This window comes from Rhea pennata, chromosome Z (genome assembly GCF_028389875.1).
Source record: "Rhea pennata isolate bPtePen1 chromosome Z, bPtePen1.pri, whole genome shotgun sequence".
Classification (NCBI taxonomy): Eukaryota; Metazoa; Chordata; class Aves; order Rheiformes; family Rheidae; genus Rhea; species Rhea pennata.
The window spans coordinates 47315679-47340743 of record NC_084702.1 but is presented as its reverse complement, the minus strand read 5'-3'; the positions used below and the strand labels follow the sequence as shown (position 1 = coordinate 47340743).

At 35.1% G+C, this 25065-nt stretch overlaps 1 protein-coding gene across 1 annotated transcript in view; it reads left to right on the top strand.

Annotated features, from left to right (window-relative positions):
- Window positions 1-3211: 3211 nt before the first annotated feature.
- LOC134153920 (endoplasmic reticulum aminopeptidase 2-like) overlaps window positions 3212-25065 on the top strand; it is a 44860-nt gene continuing 23006 nt past the window's right edge. The window contains 17 exon segments of the mRNA XM_062600489.1: window positions 3212-3607; window positions 5073-5080; window positions 5442-5654; window positions 6435-6519; window positions 7868-7995; window positions 8853-9024; window positions 10290-10403; window positions 10497-10628; window positions 11794-11925; window positions 13867-13935; window positions 15665-15843; window positions 15940-16019; window positions 17507-17687; window positions 18122-18278; window positions 18561-18733; window positions 20256-20420; window positions 21063-21203. Coding sequence (XP_062456473.1) covers window positions 3212-3607; window positions 5073-5080; window positions 5442-5654; window positions 6435-6519; window positions 7868-7995; window positions 8853-9024; window positions 10290-10403; window positions 10497-10628; window positions 11794-11925; window positions 13867-13935; window positions 15665-15843; window positions 15940-16019; window positions 17507-17687; window positions 18122-18278; window positions 18561-18733; window positions 20256-20420; window positions 21063-21203 — 2525 coding nt within the window.

Sequence of the window (25065 nt, the reverse complement as noted above, 5' to 3'; positions counted from 1 at the left end):
AAAGGCTGTAGCAGTAGTTCAGGAACACAGTGCTTATTACTCTGAAAAGCTTAAAATATTCACTTCTAATATTCCAAAGAAACTTATATGTCTGGTTTTTCCTTAATTTCCTTCTTAACATACAGCATCATTTCTTTCAATTCTTAGATGTTGAACCATCGTAACAAGTAGAGTATTTGAGTAGTTTTTTAACATAATGCATTTGATGGAATACACAACTGGGCAGATAAATAGATGATTTTATGGTTAAAAGGTTCAAAAATAAAAAGTTTACTGCTGGTTTTGTAGCTGTTATGTAATCAGAGATCAGAAAACCTCTTGAACAGCCATTCTTGCTTGTGAAAGACATCAAGGGGAATTCATGCGGTGTGAGTAGAAGGCTAGTGTGCAATCATGGACTGTTGTCTTTATTTACTTGTTTTTCTTGTCCCCACTCTACACAAATTCTTTTGAGTCAAGAAAATGTTTGAGATGTCAGTAAATTTCTCTAGTATTTTATCAGACTTTAAATTTAGAGTGCTGCAGCTGGAACCTGTGCTCTGGTGCCTTTTTGGTCTCAAAAAATTGATGACAAGTGGTGGTAAGTGTTGAATATGCACTGGCTGACTGGGAAGGAACTGGACAGAAAGTGCAAGTGAAGGAGTGAAGTATGTAGTGTTCAATTTATTCTTTCTAATTTAATTCTAGAATGGAAAAGACTTTACAAATGTGAAATAAGGTTTTCCATATAACTATATCAACATTTTTTAACTAAAAAGCCTTCTATGGAAAAGTAATAGTTTGCAGAATAAATTTCTGAAGGATGATGTACTGAACCAGTATCAGTATTCCTCAGTTGCATAATCTATAGCCAACCATTCCTGACTCCAGAAAGTGCCATTTATTTGAACTATTAGGGCAATAACAAAATTCCATAGCATAAAAAGAGAAGATGAGTAGCACAAGATTATTTCCACCTCTTGGATTTTCATGGGGGAAAAAAAAATAAGTGAGCAGATTAAACATAAGTTTAAAACCTCTCGATTTTATATCGAGACTCTTTATGTCAGAACATCCAAGAGAGTATAATGGATGACAGCTCAGCTCAGTTCTTTTTCTTTTTCTTTTTTTTTTTTTTAAAGACCCTCAGTGTCAGTTCTGGGTAGTTTTTAAAAGCAGACTTGTAGCAACTTTATTCTCTTAGCAAAGGGTGTATAACAAATGCCCAAATATGCAAATTCAGTTTCAAAAGTACTTTAAAGTGCAGCATTACATACTACCTTATTTCTTAAATGCTGAAAATGATTCTTAATCTGCATCCACAAGAGGTGGCTCTTTGCATTTGGATTTGGACCAGGCAACTCAAAAGAGACTAGAAATAAAACTATAGTTCTTCTTTCCTCTGATGTAACAAAAGAAACAAAATGGTAGCATACTCCCCAAGTCATGTTTATCTGTTTCTTTTCTTATATTTGAAGTATTACCATTTTGTTGTTTTTTTCTATGAATTTTTACATCACAAAGCTTGTATGTGAGACAGTCATCACAGAATAAATAAATCTAGTTTCCCAAGCAGGGGATACAGTATGTAGTCTATGATTGTTAGGTCTCTTCTAAAGGGTTGAGAATCATCTCAAAGTCCAAGGGTGATGGTCAGTCAAATGCCAAGGGTCAGTGATACATGTGGAATGGCTCAAAGGCTTAGTCCTTTGAGTAAGTATCTGGAGAGTGCTGTAATAAGTAGATTTCAGGAAGGCCTGAATTGAAGCCCTGAAAATAGTTTAGAGTTATGTGGAATTGGAAGTTAAATTATTTATTTAAAATAATTAAATGTAAAAGGGTATCTCAGACATCAAAGTTGGAATATTTTAACATCTGTGTAACTGGGTATAACTTTGTTAACTTGGTTTCATATTATTTGTTTTTGTTAATTGCACATAGCTCAGACTAGTTTTAATTTCTCATTTATTATACTGGAAAACACATTTAAACTAGCAAGGTACTCACGCTTGAAATAGGCTTTTGACAGTCCTGTGCTATATAACTACTGTATAACTGAACTATTTACTGTTTTCTTTTAGTGTTTTTTTCTTGCATAACACATACAACATTTGCAAAGCTATTTCAAAGAGCATTTTCTGCAGTTTTGAGCTGTTTTTATTTGATCATAAGTATATAAAATACATTGACTTACAGGATTCTTTTTTCCTCTAACTGAACTCCATCCTGAGTCTTTCAGATATTAATACTTGTAAGTGATCTGCTTCTTAATGTTTCTTTCCTGAGAACTGATATTAATTCAGAATGGAGAAGGTCCATCTGTTCGCTTATGGCACCCATCCCAAAAGACCAGATCTCTGGAGTTTGACTTTAGTACAGAGTTCAGTTCTTATCCAAGACCTTAGTCTGCAGCAGTAAGATCTTTTTCTGCTGCTGAATTTTATATATTTTAGAGAGTCCTAATAATTTAATTTCCATGACTGCTGAACACACATATTTCTTTTCTGAGTTCAGAACTGAAGGAGCCTCAGCTTTCTCCTATTAATCTTTGGTGACTTTGAAATGAGCATATGGATCATAATGTCAAATTCAGGAGCAAAAAGAAGATGACAACCTACACGGAATTTAAAGAACTTTTCTTGTTCTCCGTTGTTTTTCATAAGCATCTGCTTTCTTAAAATTGTATATATAGCTAGTGTGACTGCAAGCATATCTTTGCATTTGAAGAAAGTATATTATACATTTTAAATGTATACCTAGCTCTATATAAGGGCACTTTCATATTCCATATTGATAACATTTATAGCTGCACATACTTTTGAGTATTGCAATTTTGAAAGTTGAGTATCTCCCCTTAAGAGTGTGATGTATTTAAAAATGTAAGACCAGGTCCTGCACAGTAATATGTGAAAATGCTGTGAACAGGCAGACTGTTCTCAGGTGCACTTACAAAAACAAAGCTAGGCCCCTGTACAGGTTTCTGGATTGTGTTTGGAGAGTTCTTATTTCTTCTATTCTCTTTTTCAGGATAATTTGTCAAAGGCATTCTCTGCTGAAGTTTTTATTTGCAGAAGATACTTCATGAAGTTCTTACTAGCCAAAATGAAATACTAACAAGCACCAGTACCAAAAAAGCAAAATAGTTACAAAAAAGCCCCTACATTTTGTTGGCTGATAGCAATGTTATCACTACCGTATCTTTTGAGTTTGGTTGGAATTAATTATTCTCTTAATGGAGAGAGGAATGTATCTTACTTGGAACCAGCTAAGGCTTCCAGGCTCAATAGTTCCAAGCTGTTATAACCTCCTCATTCATCCCAAGCTGACTTCATCTGTATTCACAGGCACTGTGAAGACTGAAGTTGCTGTAACACAGGAAACCAGAGCTATAGTCTTGCACAGTAAACATTTGGAAATCACTAACGCATTTATTGAACAGGAAAATGGAAAGAGACAAGCAGATATTAAACAGCTAGAAGTTTTAGAATATCCTCCTCACGAGCAAGTTGCCTTTCTGACTACTGAACCTCTTCAGGTGAATAAGAACTATTTCATTTTGATTAACTATATTGCCAATTTTTCAAATGGCTTCTATGGGTTCTATAAAAGTACCTACAAAACCGGGATGGTCAAACAAGGTAAACAGAGAGTATAGAAGTTTTCATGCAAGATTTCTTACATTAATATTTGCCTCTGAAAGCTCTTAAAACTGCAAAGGTTAGTGTTCTCATGATACAATATTTTATTTTCCTGTCTTTTCCCAAGTTGCTTCCAGTAGTATAGCAGTAGAGTTAACAGTTATTCTGCAGCCTACCTGTACAATCATAAAGCTGTACTTGTTGACTTGTGTAACACAGAAACAGCTTTACCAGCACTTTCTTGAAAATCTTGTTTTTAAAACCATTAGTAAAAATACTATTTTTTTATTTTTCATTGATTGCCTAAAATACTGTAAAATACTGTAACAGTACAAAACAATTACTATGTCTAAATAGAAACTGATATTTATTTACATGTGATTCATAAATGTTCATATATTACAAATGATTGTATAATGATCTGTTATATCAAAACATGCATTATCTAAATATGGTTGAATTTATGATTTATAATTATAGGTAGATTATCAATATAAGTATTCAGAGAGAAAAAGAGAGACAGAGAGAGACCAGTAGAACTAGTTCTTAAGTTGTGTGCAGCTGATTCACTTTTCACACAAAATCTTGCTCCCTGATCTCAATGGCAATTTCTATTGCTATTATTTAGAACATAAATACTAATTTTGTTCATTTAGTTGTTGTACAAAATGTGAAATTTTACTTGCCAGTCAAGAATTGTTGAAAATTCATAAAAATGAGCTCTTCTCAATCGTCGTTTTACTTTTTTATCCTTCATAAATGAGCCTGTAAACATTACAGTTCAAGAATTTTTCTTAAGAGCCTGTGTGGCTAGCTAGGCATTACCTCTCTGTCAGAGTTTAAAAGTGATTACGTAAGTGTTTCAAAAAAGATTTAATTATAGCTGTTGCACTTTCATTTTCTTAAGGACTTTCTTTATCCTTTTTCTGATAATTCGTTTTTCCTCTGAATCTTTCTTTCCCTATCTCACAGTTTCTTCCGCACAGCTTCACTCTGGATGTGCTCGTCTTTCGCTTCTTTTCTTTCCAAGTACTTTTGTTTCCTTTTAGGCAGTTCTATCTGAGCTAAGCATGTACTCATTCAAAACTAAAACTCATTTAAAATAGCATGATATTTTCTTTAATCTCATAATTTATTTAATGATTTTATGAAATCCCTTTTACTGCTTCCCTTTCATCATTTCCCTTGCCTTTCTGGAAGATGAACTCCCCATTCCTCCATGTTTGTAGCACAGTATGGCACCAATGTGGTTATTAATATGATCAGATTGTATGTTACTTTATTAAACAAAAGCTGCTTCAGTAGCAACAGAGCATGTGTTTGGGTACACATACTACTCAAGTTGAAACATCAAACTGAGGAATCTGGCATCCCTCTGCAGTCAGTGAAGAGGGAATATCTTAAAAGAATGATTCAAAAGGCTACATAAAACATGATTTAAATCATTCTGTGAAGGAGACCAAGTATCTCCTTCAGGTATGAAGGGACCCAGCTGCATAACTCAGTGAGATGCCTATTGTTGAGTGATAGATTTTCTGGCTACAGTATTGCTCCATGTGTGTCACCACTTTAGCCATTTTTGAAACTGGCTCAGGAATAAAAATATCATGACTTGGACTGCCTTTTAGCTAATTCTGATAGGAATGTGCTTATAAATGCTTTGAAATGCTTCATCAATGCATAGCAGTTTAGGTTTCCTCTATCCAAGCAGCTTTTTTTAATAGTCTTTAAATTTGATGATGATTATGTAATGGTTTGTCAGCTTGCTGTGGCAAATTAAAAAATACTTCATAAAAAAAGTGCATGCTTTCTATGTTATTCTAGATTGCTGGCTTTTACTCATTTTGAACCAACTTTGGCCCGGATGGCATTCCCATGTTTTGATGAGCCATCCTTTAAAGCCAATTATACAATAAAGGTTCAGAGAGAAGAGCAGTATATTGCAATATCTAATACGCCAAAGGTGATTTGGGGGGGGTTTAATCTCAAAACCTTTAATTTCTTTCCATACCTTCTTAATGAACCAGGTAGAGTAGGGTATATAGCTGTACTGTATCAAACAAAGGGTTGTTTTATGCCTGGCTTTTACACTTCGCAATATTCTAAATATTAGAAAGCGCTTAGTACATTATAATGGATGAGAGGTAATTTTGGTAGAAATGACTGAAACTATTCTTCACATAAATTCTTCAGCAATTCTTCAGTAGCATGAAGAATTCTCTGCTGAAGTATATTGGAGGTAGTGTTCTGGGTTTTTTTGTTTGCTTTTTTGTTTTAACCTTTAGAAACATCTGTAGTCATATATGCAAAGATAATCTCATGACCTGTGTTATTTAGTAGTCTGGCCATAATGATCCCTTCTCACATTAAACTCTAAGTGTGTAACATACACTTACAGAATAGTTGACTGTTAGCAATGGATAGGATTTCTCTTTTTCTCCTCTACACAGTGCAGAAATACCTAACGATCCTCTTCTGAATAACAGGAACTTTATACAGTTACAGGTTACAGAATAAAGATCTAATGATTCAACTTGTCGAATCATGTTGAATTTTGTCTGTATTTGGCTTTTAACAAAAACAAACAAAAAAAGAGAGTGAATGAAATCATGTACCAGTTCCTGTCTTCCAAAGTTCACCTTGTGTTTGTTGTCTTGTTCATGCTAATACTGTATTAAGCACTGTTCTAGTAAAAAGATGACGTATTTTTAAAAAGTTAAATATTTTATTTAGAAGAAAAAACAAGTATAATATGTATCATTGTTTTCCTAGGTAAAGACTTCGAAACTAGGCAGCAATCTGAAGATCATCTTACAGAAATGTAAAAATGAGTACCTGTTTGGTAGCATTCATAATTAGCGATTCGCAGTCAGTCAGTGGTACAAATTCATCAGGAATTATGGTAGGTTTAAAGATGATTGACACTTATTTATAAATCTTTCAGGATAAATCAGATGTGAAATTGTACATATTCTATATATTGACTTCAGTCAACATCTTTAGGCTTCTGTATTTGTTCTGTAATAGTTTCCAAAATACTGGTTATTTTAAGCCAAAACAATATTACTAAAGTAAATCAGAAATATCCCCATTGAAATCAATACTGTTACACACTGGTGTAGACACAGCCCAAAAAATATAGTTTAAAAATTGTGAAGTGAGTAAATCTGCTATATACTGTTGCAGTATAGCATTATTATGCAATTCTAAGTTTAAAATAGATGGGAAGAACAGCTCTGAGTGTATACAGGGACTACCATTTAGGGAGAAGTGCTGTAGACTTTTCTAAGGGTGAAACCAGTAAGCTACTTTGAAATGCCTGTACCGTTGATACAAATTGTTGGAGAGTGTCTTCTCTGCTTCATAATTTTGTAACCACAAAATTTGTAAATTTGTAACTATAATCAGCTAGATGTCAGTTACCATGCTCTTCATTAAATTCCATCAGCCTGTTTCATTAACAACTGAGAGATTAAATGATAATCTTGGTATCAGAACAACTTATTGTAAACTGTTGTCAAGGAACATTTTCAGCTGTAGCAGAAGAAAGTAATTTCCTTCCTCCTTGTCCAGAGAGAGATAGAGTATCCTGGCTACAAAGGAAAAGGTGAATTGGAAAGAATCAAGAATGTGAGAGGAAAGGAGATCACTAGATAAAAATCTAAAGAAATATAACTCTCACTTTTGATGTATGATGTATGTATTTTGATATATCATGATGTATTAAAAGGGATATTTCTAAGACTCTGAAAAGGATGAGAGGGATCTTGGATCAGAAAATGCATACATATTCAGTTGATAAATTGTCCATTTTTCCCTCCTCATTACTCTATCTGGACAATACAGAAGGCTAAAATTTAACCACACTATTACTATATATGTGTCTATCATACTTTGTACTCAGATGAAAGAGGCTTTAAAATGCAGACCTTCTGTGCATAACACCTTTCCAAAGTAATCAGTTTCTTTGGTGAAAAATCTGAAGTCAAACCTGTGGTTAGAAATGCAGGAGATCAGGAGGTTGAATAGGTTCTTGCCTGCGTTACTGAAGATGGAGAGTGCAAGTAGGGATGAACAGGCATGTTCTTATTTTATAGTTATGTTCTTACTACTTTGTGAGATGTGGAGACACTTTTCATCTGTCTAGAAGAAGATTATGTGATTCTGCCTATGTTAAAATAGATGAAAAGCATCTTGACAACTTTTACAGTGCTGTTTTTGAGCCCCTTTTGAAGCTGTTTATCTAACAGGTGTCTGTATGTGCCAATCCAGGGAAGCTGACTCAAACCCACTATGCACTGGAAGTTGCTATCAAGATACTAGAATTCTATGAACAGTATTTTGGTATCCCTTACCCACTTCCAAAACAGGATAAAGAGTTGAAAATAGTTTGATAACTATACCTGATATGAAATGCAGGAGATTATGCAAGATAGAGTATATTGAAACCATTATTGCTACTTTTTATTTATGTAGTATCTAGAATAAATTCATTACTAAAAGCATGAAGATGAAATTTCTGAGTCATAGTGAACTTTCTGTCTAAAAAGACAAAACAGAGAAGGAAGATGAGGTAAGTGATGAAATAAAATATATAATTTATATTCTCTTCCACAATTGTTTTTTAATTCTTTTTTGTTGTTGTTACAGAGGGTCTGTGCTCTGCAGTCTAATGTGGTCTGTGTTAGAAGTTGAATAAAGAACAAATAACATCCTTAAGCAATAAGTTACCATAGGGATTCTTTAAAAAATTTGTCAATCAAGGCCTATGAGAGGTTGATGAATCCATTAAGAATTTGACAAATAAATGTGTTAGAGGTTGGAGATACCGTGCTTTTGGATCTGTTAGTTTCTCTGAGAAACAAGTGCTTCTTTTGACATAACTCCTGCTTGTTTGTAATATACAATACTGTACAACGCAGGAAGACATTTTGCTTTTCATCATTTTTGATGGAAAGTTCACAGTTACAAGGTAATCCCTCCTTCTGTGAAAATCTGTTCCTTGAGGTTATTGAAAGTTACTAGATTGATTAAACATACTTGTCAGAGAAATTATTTATGCATGTGATTGTTTTACTCAGTTCTTATCCATAGTGCGCCTGAACCAGCTCCATCCCTGTTACTAGATTCACACTGAATCCAAGAGGCACTGAGTCAGGCCATTAGTGAGGACATATTTATTCAGTTGTTTGCTAGAGCTAAGCAATGATGCTGGAGTTCTACATATCAAAGTAGGTATGTTTTTCTTCTAGATCTTGTTGCTGTTCCCGATTTTCAATCAGGAGCTATGGAAAGCTGGGGCCTGACTACCTTCAGAGAGACTTCTCTGCTTTATGAGCCAGAGACATCTTCAGCTTCTGACAAACTTTGGGGGACCATGGTGATAGGACATGAACTGACTCATCAGGTTGTCCAGTTTTGATAATTTATCATACGTGTTCATGAGGATCTGGCATTGATAACAAAAAACACTGGTTTTGTTTTGAATAATAATGTCTATATTCATTGGCTCACAGTAGTTATATAACTATAGATCATCTGTCTTCCTGGATCATAAGGTACAGTAAGGAGATGAATCCAGTCTTTTCCCATATTGGCTCAGCATACTCCTAGGAATCATAGCCTTCTTCCACCACAGTAGAAAACACAAAGCATGTATGTCCGTGAAGAACTCATCTATGAAGTACTTGTTACTTATGAGTAGTGATCAAGTGAAGCTAACTATAAATTAGGAACTTAATACCACAATTGAGGAAGTTTGACAGCTAGTGACAACTTATCAAAAATCACACTGAAACTAATAAGAGTTTTCTGTTATTTGTAAATTAGTGTTATTTTAAATTTCTAATTAGTCTAGCTGGAAGTATATCTATTAGCTATCATAACTAATAACTATAGTTCTAAGCTGTACTGTGATAGCTAATTTAGATAAATAAACTATTTCAGACAGAACTATAAATGAGCATGAAAATAGATATCTATCTTACTAGCTACTTCTTGAAAATAGTCACAACAGCATACCCCAAACTTTTGGCAAAACTCTCTCAGTCTGCTCCGGATGATAGTCCCACTGACCCTAAAAGCATGGTTTAGATTGGTGAATAACATAGTGCAGGTTTACCAGCCCTATTCTAGATGCAGCCTAGCAGCCTAATGCTTTTCCATTTGGGCGCAAGGTTGGGCTCACTGTAGTAGACTCAGCTAGAATTGTTCTTTTGGTCCTTTTGAGTCTGGGGTTTGTGAAGACAGAAATGATTTGAGAGCTTTTTGTCGTCCAGCACAGGTATTTCCTGTATCATGCATCATTTTTAAAATTTCAGGTGGTCTTCTAGTGGCTTTCTGAATATTTTACTGTACCCAGGATAGTATCCTGCTGCAGAGGGGGAGAAGCCAGGGCTAAGACTGATGTGGTAATATGCTATGTAAGAGTGAGTTTTGAACAGATTTGTTCAAAGTTTTCCTGCCTTGTTTGACAGAGAAGAATTTTCCATTCTTGACTGGATTTTGTCTTTTGAATATTGGTTACATGAAGTATTTTTTTATTTTCTTGGCAGAAACTCATTGTTCTTCATGCACGCCCACAGGTACACACACGTGCACACACACAGTTTATTTTTAAATTCTTAGGATATTCTTTAGCTGCTGCTGAATATGTACGTTAATCTGTTTTAGTGGTTTGGTAATCTGGTCACCATGGAATGGTGGAATGACATCTGGCTGAATGGAGGGTTTGCAAGATACATGGAATCCATATCTGTTGATGCTACTTATCCTGAGTTGCAAGTGGTCAGTATGACAGATTAAAATCTGTTGAATTTTGTAGCTCAAGATGCTTTTCTTGAACTAATCTGTAAACACTGCTTTTGAAAATTTTCTCAGAATGATTATTTGTTAGATACCTGCTTTGCAGCAATGGGAAGAGATGCTGTGAACTCATCACATCCAGTATCTTCAAGGTCAGAAAACCCAACACAGATTAAGGAAATGTTTGATACTGTTTCTTATGACAAGGTGAGTTTTTTCAGTTTCTGGCCATTTTTTGACTACTAGAAATGACAGCAATGACACTGGCTTAGGTACAGACAATGCGAAAGAGAAATTTGACATGGAAATATTGTTTAAGAAGTTGGAATTAAAATAAATCAAAATAGATTTCCAATTGGAGATGTTAAACATTCACAATTTACACTGTCACATTGACAAGCACCATTCAGGATCACTGAAGGAAAAAAAAGATGCTAGTGGATATAGAATTTCCATACTTACTCTAAAACACTGTAATTAAATCCTCTTATACAGTAGTCAAAATAACTAGAGTTCTTCAATTGTTTAATCTTACTCTGTATAATAGAAATAGAAAAGATGCTTCTGTAAGGAGGAGGAGACTTGAAGTTTTGATTTCAGATATTCTAAAAATTATCTTCTTGTTTCAGATTCTCTCATTCAGTCTGCGTTCATCTTCTTACCCATAATGTTATGATATGCACCAGCAAATTATCCTGAATAGTTTTAATCTATGTGTTAAGAAAACTAAAAAAATTAGCTAGTTGTAAAATGGTTCTGTATCTTACTGAACTTATGGCTAAGTAAGTACCTTGCTAAACCTATTTGGCTATATAGCTGAAGTCTTTCTGCATTTAGAAGGAACATTATTTTTTACTGGTCTAATGATATATATCTGTAAATGTGAAGAAAAAAATTACCATAAAATGCTTTTCAACTTAGATCTGCTGCTGCATACAGAAAAATGATCATGCTTTTTTATATTCAATGAGGTTTTTTTGTAGCCAGAAGTTTCATGTTGCTTGATCAGTTCTGTACTATATCCTTAGCCTGTTTCTATCCTCTGCTAGTCCTTGGATTAGGCAAAGCTATTGCTAAAACCAGTTTGTTCCTGCACGAGTCAGTATGGTGTCTCTTGGATGTCCTTGCAACCACAGAGAACTTCACACAGAACTTCAATTTCTGAGTTTCATCATGAGTACTTTTGATGTGAAACAAACAATGAGATGAGATAATGACTTGATCTCAGTTCCCAATTATTCAACATTTGAATGGTTGTAACAATTCTCCATTTATTTTAGTAATTTTGTATTGTTCTCCAGTGTAGCTGTAGCTGTTTCAGAGACACTGGAATTTATGTGCTCATCTGGTTGTGTTCAATCTGTGTGTGTAGGGGGCTTGTATTCTACATATGCTTAGGAACTTCCTGACTGAGGAGGTGTTTTGAATTGGAATAATTCATTACTTAAAGAAACACAGCTATAAAAATGCAAAGAACAAGGACCTCTGGGACAGCTTGGCTAATGTAAGTTCCCTTCTGCTATTTTAATTCATACATCTCACAGTAGTAAATATGAATTTGGGAATAAACGCATTTTCTAAGCAGACAACAAGCCGAAAGCCTGTGCAGTTTAAATCCCGTGGAAGTTTTGTTTTGAGAATGTAGGTGATACACAAATTCTGTTCTTGAAAGCAGATTTCACCTCTCATCTTTGTTGCAATTTGTGTCAACATACAGCTGGTCAGAAGGCTGTCATTGTAAACAGATGTACTTTGAATGTTTTCCTCGGTGTCTCTGAAAGATGTAAAATGATTAAAAGTTTGAGAGGTGTGTTGGGTTGGCCATTGGACAGGAGAGAGTTCCAGAAAGGAATGTCACATTTATTGTGACAAATTCCTTCTGAGGTCAGCACCTTGCAGGATCTGGCTGCAAGTGTGAAGCTGAGTCAACAAGTAGATCCTCTCTATTTTGTATTTGACAATAGGAATTGAAGTATTAAGAGCAAAAACTTATGGTAGTAATCTCAATACAAATTCTAGTTCAGTGGGAACCCTTATGGTACACCAGACATCTAATGATTCCCATTTTGGGAAAATAGCAATTGATGCAAGTGTTTGTTGTGGTACTGTTCATGTTTTGAATTTATTATATCATTTAGTTAGAAAAAAACATCAAACAAAACATGGGGTGAAAAGAAGGAAGACACCATAGTCTATCTCTATAGTAAAAAGCTACAAATAACTCGAGGATAATAAGCTAGTTTGCTGCAGTGAAGGTCGTGTAGGTCCTTCATGGATAACAGAAAGACACTGAGCCACATTGAGTTAATCAAAGCTAATATAGTGACACTCATTTTAGCTCATTTGATGTATCTGGAGCATCTTGAGTGCATCTCCACTGGCTTAACTGAAGTTTTAATAGTAGCTGCCCAGATTTGCTGGACTACATATATGATAATGTGAACCTATTTGTTTTCACAAAAAGGTGGGCACCTTTACAGAGAAAGCCTTTTTTTTTTTTTTTCATAGCTTAATCAGTAAGCGGAAATCCGTCAACATATTAAGTTCATAGACAAAGTAATACAATAATAATGTGTCATATTTTGTATATCTAAAGTTTAGAGGGAAGTATTCACTGTTTGATCCTGACACCAGACAATAACATCCATGTCATTAAAGTAAATTCAGACTTTAAAATCTGACTTCTCATAGCTATGCTTATATCTATAGCTGATAATATATCTAATTATAATTATCAAGACAATGACTAAGTAGAATAAAATAAGAAACAAAAGCTGAGTAAATAGCAAAGCATGACAAGGCTTTGTTTTCTATGGGCTATATTTAAAAGAATAACAAACTAAAAGAATAAAAAATCTTATTGTGTCCTCAAAATCTGTAAAATCTGCAAGGATTATGCCAAAGATTAAGTTCAGTTCTAAGCAATTCTATGAAATTTGGATTATTAGCACTGTTAATCTTATTAAGAAACCAGATTCATAAAAAACTATGTTGGATTTGGTGTGCAATTAAAGTCTGTCTAAGGAATTTCAAAATAGAAATCAGAACACCCAAAACTTAAATTGCTCAAGAAAAAGCAGAGAAATCAGGGAAAAGCAGAGGCAGTTGTGAAGGCAAGTGTGAGAAGAGTGGGACCAAGGTTAAACGGTAATTTGTTGATGACAGGCTTGAATGCTGAGTGTAGAAGAGTAGATTTTTGAACATGACTGTTAATGATCAGAGAAAGGAATACTTCATATTTTTCAGGGACACTTTCAGCAGAAGGATTTGAAAATGAGCTATGGACATAAGTAAGGGCATTAGTGCATTTATTCAGTGATACTTCAAGGGCTCATAACAGGTTGCAGTGTTTCTTGTACTCAGGAATGGTTAACACTAATAATAGGAAATTAAGAAAATAGTAAAAGGTATTTTCAATATGACTTATTGATCCTGCATTTTACAGACTTGTTCTGAAGAGGATTTTACTTATGGTAAATACTGTTACAGAAAAAGTCAGGCTACTCAACATGTGGTGAATGCATGGATTTCTTTAATTTTATTCAATTTCTGATAAAAATAATAGGTTGTTGCAATTCTTCTCAGTATAAGCATGATTGTTGATATAAATTGAGTAGATACTTCATACTGTATGTCTCATTGAAATGATAACTGTACTGTCTTAGCAGGATGGAGTAAAATTACGAATTGCTCTACATCTGTGTCTATATGAAAATGATACCTCTGTCTCCAGTTGCCATATCTGTTGGGAAAATATTCGATAAAAAACCAAACTTTGTATACTTGTTCTGCATGAAAAAAGATGCTCAGAGAAGAATACAGATGAGATTTCAAAAAGCCAGTGAAGTCCACTAGTTAATTTAAGACTTCACTGAACTCTTCTGTGAAATATCTTTGACTCATAAGACTATAGCCATGAAAAAACATTGGCAGCTAGGGTTAACTGTAGATTTTAACACACCCTCACAGATTACCAGTGCCGTCCCAGTCTGGAACTTCAGAACCATTTGAAAGAAACTGTCAGATTAGAACAAAAATACACATATTTATGTACATTTCTGAAACCTCAAACTGCCTTAATTATTTCGCTAATGGTAACACACTGTTATCAGCAAAAGAAAATAGATTTAATTTAATTGCTGCCTGCCTTTGTGCATGAGCAAAGAAAAGTCACAAATTTAACCTTTCTCTCTTTCCTCTGTTTTTCCTTGGGACCAGAATTATATGCATTTTGTTCCCAAAGTAATAGCAAAAACTATGGTTTTAGAACTTCCAATAGCATTTTTGTTGTTACAAAGTATATAGATCAGACTTCAGCCAAGGATGTGCTTGGTAAGCCATTTAAGTTCAATTTAACTACAAAGGCATTACCTTTTAGGATTCATGTGGGCCTCAAAGGGGCAACCTGCTGTTGTGGCTGTGGGCCTACCAACCTTCATGTACCAAAGGCAATGACTGCTGAATTTTTAGCGTCTGTTTTGAAAGTGTGCTTGTTATGCTCTGACTTCTTTGTTTTGCTGCTTTGGTTAATTAAGCTTGCTTGCTTTAGTGTGCTGCAAAGCAGAAAGCATTTATAAGAATCTTTTCTAACAGCTGCTCCACTGTTAAGGATATAGTTTGGGTATGATTAGAATATGTTAATCTGGATGTGATTCAATAGTTCCTACAGCAAAAATCTTGGTAGGTCCAGCTAGTCTCACAGGCTGGACCAGCTCTGCAGCCAAGCATCTGTAGAGCTCCCCAAGCGAAAGTCCAAGGGGAAAAGCTGAAGTGAGGGTGTCATGCCATGAATTCAAAGAGACCTTGTTAGGCATGGCAGAGCAGGGCAATGCTACTTTATCTTGCAAATATGTTACAAATAAGCTTTGTTGATGAGAGGCCCTCAGCCTTTTCAGAAAATCTGCAGTTCACCTTTGTCTTTTGTTTTAATTAGGAGAGACTTTTAACTGTGGTGCAGAAGATGACGCCAATTCACTTCTTACTGCAATGCATTCATATTAATGATTTTTTGTTTTCCTAGCTTGCTAGTGTAACAGAGGATAATCAGTTTTCATGCATTACTCTCACTATGTTTACTTAAGTATTTCAGGGTTTTTCTTTAGATACTGTGGAAATGACTAAAATTTTACAGCAAATGAGTACATTCTTTCTGATTGCTAACACTGTCTGATAACATCATCTGAAAAGAGACAGGAAATACTGAGTTTAAAAAAAATGTTTGTTTTGTTTTGCATTGTTCTAAGTATGACTATTACCTCAGTGAACACTTTAATGTTGCCAACATAATGGATACCTGGACTATTCAGAAAGGACTTCCATTGATTATTGTTGAACAAAATTGGAAGAGAATCAAAATAAGACAAGAACGCTTTCTTAAAGGCATTTTCCCAGATGATCCTCAGTGGTCCTCAATGCAAACTGGGTAAATGCAGGGACTTTATCATGGTATTAATGAAAAGTATCTCAAATGTATAAAAACCTATTGACATTTCTCATCTTGTTTCTTTCTATTTCTTAGGTTCCTGTGGTATGTTCCTTTGACATACATTACAAGTCATTCCAAAAATATTGGAAGACATTTAATGAAGAATCGTTCAGGTTACCGACTAATTTATTCTGTTACCTGCTACCATGTGCTGCCCTCTTATTATTGCTTCTGCTTATTGGATTTGGGAAAAATATCTGATTTTTCCATTCAGTGACTAAGCCAGGAAAGTAACACTTGTTCTGAGTAACCTAAAAATGAAAAAGCTTTTTTTTTTTTTTTTTTTTTTTTTTCTTACCAGAACAAACATGGTCAAATGAGAAAATTCATTTGGGTTTGTTTCCTTTTAAAATCCTGAAGATTAAATTTAGCTCAAGTAAATTGAGTCACACTGAAATTGTTTGGCTTTCACTGTTAGGCAAATAAACTTTGTTTAAAAAAAGTGCTCAGTTCCACTGCATGTAATGCAGTCTTTATAGTTTTCATTTAGACTACAGCCACCAGCAATACCACATCGCAAACAATATTACAAGGAATTATACAGCACTGTCATAGATAGAAGACTTAAAATCTTTGTCTTCCCCATTGTCAGCTGGAAATTATTGTGGATTGCTTCGGAAATTCCATACAGTTCTTTTTTAGATACCATTCTAGAACAGATAAAATTCTAGACATTTTCCTGTTTCAAAAGTTGTTTCTCACTAGTCAAACAATTCTAAACTGCTTAAACTGGGTTAAAAATTTAAAAATATCCATGTACACAAGTACAAATACAATACTATAACTGGTGAGCATTCTTATATTCTATATTATGAGAACTTAGTCAAGCTTTTTTCATGTTGTCCTTACTGGTGTAGAAAATTTTCCATAAGGATGGGGACTTGCTGGCAAGCAAAATCCTTGATACTGTGGCTTTGAAAGCCTGTAAAGAGGACTTGGAGGACAAAACCCCTGTAGGTTCTGACAAGGTTATCTTGCGCTGTAGTTTATCCATGTTGAGGTCATGTTCTGTTGTCTGTACCAAAACCAAGGTACTTCCTGGTGTGACAACATAAAAAATTTGGGTACAGCAAAATTTTCAGAAGAGTGGTCCTAATGACTACTTTTCAAGGGGAAGTTTTGCTTGTGAATGGCTCTGCTACTGCAGTGACTTACTTGCATCATCACCAAAGACATGTTAGTTTAAATTAAAGTGTGAGATGTTGTATTAGCTTGGCCTGTACAAGGTTAAAAAGTCCCCTCCTTTGTGCCAAAATTGGTTCTGTGAATAGGTAAAGATGATAATGAACCAGATAAGTAAAATATTTCCTGCTACTGCCCTTTCTTAATCAACGTGAACCTATTTTTTTTTTGTCTGGCTACTTTAAAAAATGACTTTAATATTAAAAAGCTTAACTCTGTACGTAAATGTGCATGCATGTGTGTCTTTTCAAGAGACTAGTTTAATTGCTACTAATTAAAAGGACTTTAAAAGCAATGCCTTGCGATCTTCCTGTACATTTCAGATCACTTTTTTGAAGTTTAAATGCCCTGATGCATATTGGGAAATACCACTAGTATGTTTGTTTAATTGTTTTTAAAATGATTTTCCGGCTCCTAGATACCATAGAATTGGAGGAAGATATCAGCTGGGTGAAATTCAATGTGGATATGAATGGTTATTACATTGTACACTATGAGGAAAATGGATGGGACATTATTAAACTATTGAACAAGAATCACACCCTCTTCAGCTACAAAGACAGAGCAAGTCTGATCCATAATGCTTTTCAGTTGGTCAGGTAATACTGGTTCTTTAAAAAGAAAGCAAGAAGTTTGTTGGCCCCCCAGATGCCTCCCATGATCTCAGAGTGTCCAAAGTCTTAAGAATCTTAGGTCCTAGAAGCAGACTTTCTTGAGGATAGCTGCCTTTTCTCTAACCAATATTATTCATCCTCTGTTTTTTGAAAACTATTGTGAATATTAAATCTTCCTTTTGAATTCAAGACCCAGATGTACAGGTTGCTGATGCACCTATACATTTCTTCGTTTCTTTCACATGAGATCTGTGTAGAGGACAGGATGATGAATACACAAGGAGGCTCCCCTCCCATGTGTGTACCTCCCAGGATATTTTTATCTTAGATAATAAACATTAAGGACCTCAGGGCCATCCCCCTACCCTCTTGCCATGTGTGATTAGAAAGACACTAACTCCCTTTAAATTATCTCTTAGTGCAGGGAGACTATCGCTTGACAGAGCTCTGGATCTAACACGGTATCTCCAGCATGAGACAAGTAATATAGTACTTCTGAAAGGCCTGGGCTGTCTGGAAGTGATCTGTCGCATGATGGAGAGACTAAGTATTTCTGATGTTGCAGAAAGTCTAAAAGTTCATATCTGAGCCCTGAAATGTGTAACATTTTATACTTTTATTTGCTTGCTTGTATATTTACTCATTAATGAAATCTGCATTTCTTTTACTGATGCTTTGTAGTGACAGATAGTATGTTCTCTGCACTTCAGAGAATGTGTTATCCATAGTAAATCCAACAATGTACATATAAAATGCTGCCCTTTGAGTTCAGTTACCAATTCTACTAGAAATCCTAAATAGTCTTAGTACAGCAAAAGTCATTACTTATAAACGAACACTACCATGTTCTTTCTGCAGGGGTACATTTTGCAGTATTTTAAACCAGTGATTGACAAGCAGGCCTGGAGTGATGAGGGCTCTGTTTCTGAAAGAATGCTTTGTTCTGATCTTCTAGAGCGTGCGTGTGACCTGCAATATCTTCCTTGTATCCAGAAGGCAAATCGGCTTTTCAGCAGGTGGATGGAAATGGGGCAAATATAAGGTACATACTTTTTTTCTATCTTATAGTCTCTTTTTGCTTAAGTTTCTTTTATTCTACCCTGAGATTTGATTTTTACAACATGGACTTTAGAAGAAAAGCAGTTTCCCGTAAAGTGTATGGAAATGCTTTCATTACCTGAAATAAAGCAGCATCAGAAAACCATGTATTCTAGTGTGTGTATTAAAGCGTAAATTTACTCAGTGTAGTTCCCTGTCCCTTGAGGTTTTCCTTCTCATGTGAGGTGCCCACATAAACATTTTGGAATCTCTGCCACATGAGCTAACAGAGCATGGTTTCTTAGCTCAGGCACCAGATACAAGCTCTTATTTTTAGATCTAGAATTTCTAGATCTTTTTCTCCATTGCCGAAAACCCATGAAGAGGTGTTACGTTATAGCAATGTAAATAAACATATTTTAGTTGTTCCCTCCTACTTCGTTCTTTTGATTACCTGTGTACTTATGTTATTCTTCATCTTGCATATTGTCCTAGTAAAGAGATGGAGTGTTACTCAGTCAATCAAAAATCCTTTGCTGAAATACTACTTATCTACAAAGAATACACAAAGTCTGGTATCTGGACTATAGGAAAAATATAACAGGAGGCAGTGATTTTTATCACCATTCCAAACAATGGCATGAAACAGTATGTTGATCACTACTTTACTGTGAAGATACTTAATTGTTCCTGCTAAATGGTACTGCCATCCTTTTAAATGGTAGATAATATTTATACTTCTTCCAGTTTCAACAAGACTTAACCTAATCTCTCAGACTGATTCCGGTGTGCTTCATTGTGTGAAAAGTTTTTCATAAACATAGAAGGATCAGTATACCCTGAAAAATTGCCCAGAATGAGGATACAGTGCTGCACTGGGATGGGAAACTCTTGCATCTACATACTTTTGACAATTTCAAATGAACTCCATAGAAGAGGAGTATCTGTGGCCCACTGCAAAATCAGGACTTGCTGCTTCTGTGTGGTTTGTTTCTTTTCCCTATTATTTCTGAACATGTGTGACAGATGTTTGGAAGTCTTCTTTAATCCTTAATCTATATCTTACCAATTTCTGTCATCTATCAAAAGGAAAAGCAAAGACATAGTAAGGTTCATATGCATCAACAGATGTATTATGCATTCCTTTCCACATCTATTGAAATTTTATTACTGCTTTATTTGTGTTACATGTATTGGGGAGTTATAACTGAGTCCAAATTGGGCAGAGACATAATTTCTGCAGGATCAGGGTCGTTCATTGTATAATTTCAGGGCAGAAATGCAAATCTGTAAAGTACCTCTTTATCATGCTAGATTAATAGCAAGACTATTTTAAAACTAGAACATCAATCATATTTAATTTTAAAATGAGGGAAATTTCTGTACATTACAATGAATTATTACTGTGGAAAGATTTACTCCCTTGTATTTAACATTTTTTCCACTGCTTTTTAGCCATAAAAAATACTAGATTACAACTCCAAATGAAACTTTCTTTCTTTCTTTCCTGCTTAGTAACATTCCCTCTGATGTCCTTGGAACAGTCTACTCTGTTGGAACCAAAACAGCTACCGGCTGGAATTTTCTTTTGGGTGGATATAAAGTGTCCATATCTAGTGCTGAACAGAGAAAGAGCTACTCAGCTCTGGCAAGCAGTAAAGATGTTAGTAAATTAACAAGGTAGGAACCATTCCATACAAATTATTTACTTCCAAATTACACGTGCTCCATGCACTACATCTTACTAATCTCACTGACTTAATTCCAGTGGATCTAACGTGATCTTTGTTCTTATCTGACACACTTTTTGGGTGAATACAGCTTGACTGTTGAGTATGAAACAAAAAGTTTTGACACATTGAATTTCTTTAAAGGATAATGATGTTGTTCCCTAGTTGGGTTCTTCAAAATGTTTTTTAAAAAAATGTTGCATTTATTTGTATTTTCACTCCCAGGCTTTCATCATTATAATTTGAAAGTTTAAGAAATAAAAGGAGAGAGGGAATAGGTTTGGTGAGTCAGTTTCCATTACCTTATTCTGCTACAGAAAAATGGTTCAAAATCAATGTTAGTTTAAGGAAAGCCAGTATACCACTGCACTTAGGCCTTGAAATATCTTACTGTGCTTAGTATGCAACTGAAGAAGATAGGCGTTAGATATAAATACGTTCTGTATGTGCAAGTAATCAGTAAGTACTTCATTTTTGTACCTTGGCTGAGAGCACAACAGAGGCCTGATCTTTGAGGTTTTTAAATGTATTCCCAAATGTAATTCTACAGTCTGGCCTTTTCTTACTTTTATAATGTATTTTGATGCTATAGGTTGCTTAAACTTGGAATAGAAGGAGATGTAATCAGGATTGAAGACTTGCCTTCAGTTATCTATTCAGTCAACACAAATCCAGCTGGACAACTCTTTGCATGGAACTTTGTAAAGAAAAATTGGAGCAAGCTACTGGAAAAGTTAGTATTTCTATGGAGGGGGCAGAAGGCTACTTGTGTTCACCTTATAAGCAACATAATCAAGACAAGGGTCTGAAACTCAAGAATGATAGGCATTTGCCTAGAGAAGCATCTTACTCCTTTGTGCCTCAGATTTCCATTCTGAAAAGAGAAGGTAATACTCAGCCATCCCTGCCTAATGATGGCTCAAATATTTACATCACAGTGAAACAGAGTGCTGACTATGGCATTGTTGTTAAAGTAGCACTGGCACTGGCAAATATTTCCCTTTTAAAATTTTCTTAACAGAAGCCTATTGCTTTTTTTTTTCTTTTTTTCAATAATGTTTCAAGTTCAGCATCACTGACAGTTGCACAGAGGTGAAGTTTTAAAAATTTAATAATTGCGAGATGAAACTTTAACCTTGAGTTGTAGAGAAACAACTTTCATGGGTATGTACAGCAATTACAGTCTGGGGAGGCAGCTGCGCATTTTGGGAAGCAGGAAGTCAGGGACACTCCTTCCTGTTCTGTTTTCCCCACTGTTTGTGCATGAGGCTAAGGATACAGCACTGTTTTCACTAACTCCTGAAGCAGATGGTTCATGATCCACCGGGCTACTGTTGTCTTCCATACCCTAATGTTGTATGATCCTGCATACTGTGTCAATACTGGCAATAATGAGGTTGAAAACCAACAGAGAGAGAGAGAGAGAGAGAGAGGAAAAAAAACCTTTGTATTTTTGCAATGCAGTCACACATTCACTAGTAACAACACAAAGAAGTAAGCAGGGCTGTAAGGCTGGGGAATAGAAGTGAGGGCAGTCTCTGTTGGGATGTCAAAAACTCCAGCAATAAGAATGCAAACAATTCTGAACAAGTTTTCCATGAAAGTGGAAAATATTCCAAGGCATGTGAGACCTAGGCTTGTTTTCCACACAATGCTTGGAAAAGACATTGAAAACAAATGGCAGCATTCAGTAATGAATGAAAGCTGGTTTGATTTTCAAGCATAAACCAGTTATACAAGGATATCATTGTGGCAAGCTTTACTGTAATCTCAGCAGAATATTATAATTTTTTTGTTCTATTTCAGGGCTTTTGGCTTGGTTGATCATTGTGTAGGGCTCTCTGTTTCATACCACCCAGGGCAGGGACAAGCACTGACTGAGTTTGTTTGGATTTAGTGTGAAAATAAATATTCATGAGCTGTACTCCAAACCATACCCACTCTTGCAGCTGACTGTTGGAATGAAAAACAAAAGTGAAAATAGGAGCCATACCATTTAAGGCCGCAGAAGCTTATGAGATACTGTGGTGATTGGTTGTAAAAAAAATGGGCTTTTTCTTTTCCCCTTTTAGAAACACTGTGATCACACATGTGGTTTAAGGTGGAGAGGAGAGATTTGAAGTTGTAGAACATCACTTCTTTTTAAGTCATTTCAGTACAAATGTCAGTTATGTTTTAAACATTGTGAGATGCTTAGTATCATCAATATTTCCTTCTCAAGTCTTCAATAATCAAAAAACAATTGCAGCTGTTTAGTGTGCTGTGTTCCTTAGGCTCCAGTTTTAAAAAAGCACATTAATAGACTCCTCCATTTTTTTCTCTTTTTCTATCTTTTCATTAGGTGTTTGAAGAGATTCACTGTCTTGGTGTACCAGAGAATAGGGGAACAGAGAACAGGTGGTAACTCTCAATTGTGTCTTCTGTATTTGAGCAGCTTGGCCACATTCAGAGTCTATTAGACTCTTGGAATTAAACATTGCTATGTGAAGCCAGGAAGAGATTCAGAAATGGAATGACATAAACTTACTGCCAGGTGATAGAGACCACTTTAGTAGCTGCATGCTAGACAAGCTGCCAGAAACATAGTTGCTCTCAAAAACACAGTGATATAAACATACATACACACATACATACACACACACACACACACACACACACACACATATAATATTTACATTTATGTTATATAAATATATATACACACACACACACGTATATATATATGTAAAAACTGAAGAGCTGCTATAAAAAAAAATGCATACAATTCTGAGCTTTATTTCTGAGTCTCATTCTCCAGGGAAATAAGAAGTAAGCCTGACAGTGGAAGTCTTACTCCCAGCACATGTAATAATCTCAAATATTTGTAACATTTTCTATGCAGGTTTGCAGATCTTCAGGATGTGCTAAACAGTACAGATTTTTATGAGGGCTGTCAACAAAGCACAAATCAGGATTTGAGAGGAAAGTAGAGAGAGATTGGGATTTGTTTTTTGCATCATTAATTAATTAAGTGCTGTGTATATGTATGAGGAAGAGAAGAAAGAGTCTTTATTGTATCAGATGAATTTTCCTTTGCTGGACCTGAAGTCCTTACTTAAGTGCATGTCTTGTGTTAGTCATAGGCCATCCCTTTAGAATTATGGCTTTATTGTATTTTCAGGCAACTACTAGAGGTAATAGAAAGGATATACTTCATTTTAAACATTTAGATAAAAAGATTTAAAGATCCAGTGCTGTGTGTTTTGCATGAGTGCTTTACAAGTACTGAAAAACTTAATCATTGAAGCTCTGGCTATTCCTATGTTAAAGCTCTTTTTTTCTTTTTTTTTTTTTTTTTTTCCTTCAGAGATGAATTAATTTACTGGAAAACAGAATTTTGTCAAAACATGATGCATTCAAAGCAAATGTTTTCAAGGCATGGGCCATTTTAGTCTGATAAAACCACATCTTCCCCCAAAGGGAAGAACTCTCTTTGTATGCATTTACAATAGCTTTTCTCTGCCAGACATGTTTTTGCGAATTATTGCTACAGCTAATTCTCTTTTATTTTCTGGAAACTTTATATTGGCAAGCCAAGAAATTAATGTCAATATGACCTACCCTACCAGTGGTAAGCCATTCCTTTGGCACTTTCTGAAGCTTCTTGTTTAATATTTTCACTTCATTATGATCTGCCTGTTTATCTTAACCTTGCAACTTTATATTTTACTCTATTGTAGAGAAGAGAGATGTACATTTGTGAGAGAGAAGGCTGACTTCATCATCTTGTGCAGCAATGGTCTTGAAATCACCAGTGCAGTTCTTTTGTCCAGAGATGATTTTGATACCAGTAAATCAGAAGAAAACCCTTCAAGTTTTAGAATATTGTGCACATCCTGAAGGATGAATAACTGGCAAGTAATACCAGTATTTTACTGAGTTTCATGCAAGACTGGAAGATGGGTTTTACAAGCTAAACAAAAGTATATACAGTACTGTTCGTGGGAAAGCAAGGCACAAGGTCTTTATAAGTTGTTTACATTCTCAGGTCATTTCTCCTGTGAAAAATTTTAAGAGAAAAATTCAAACTGCCAATGTTATTTTATCCTTCACACAAGGATTACTTAGAAAGCTTTTCCTTTTGCTCTGCAAATTACAGTATTTTGTGGAATCCTGTAACAATTACCAACCTAATTATTCAAACAAATACAGAACAAGGTGTTCTCTTCGTATGGTGAAGGGCTTGATGCCCAATGAGACATTTTGCGGCCTTAACAACTTGTAGAGTTGAATACTGTAATTTTTTCTTGTAAAAAGCTAGTTCTTCTCTCCATCTGGTTTTATCTAATGAAACATTGCTAGCAATGACAGTGTTACTTTTGATTTAAATGAAAAGGGGCTCCTTGTAGAAGTCCAGCATTCTCTGGTATGGCTATGCAACAGAACTGCAGGCTAACTTAAGATATTTTGTTGTTAATTAAAAGTTGCAATAAAATGACAAATCATTTTATTTTCCTACAGGTCAAATTCCGGAACAACAAAATAAAGGCATATAAAGCTCAAGTAATACCGCTAAACTGCTAACTTTCTGAACACAAGAACTAGTGTCTTTTGAC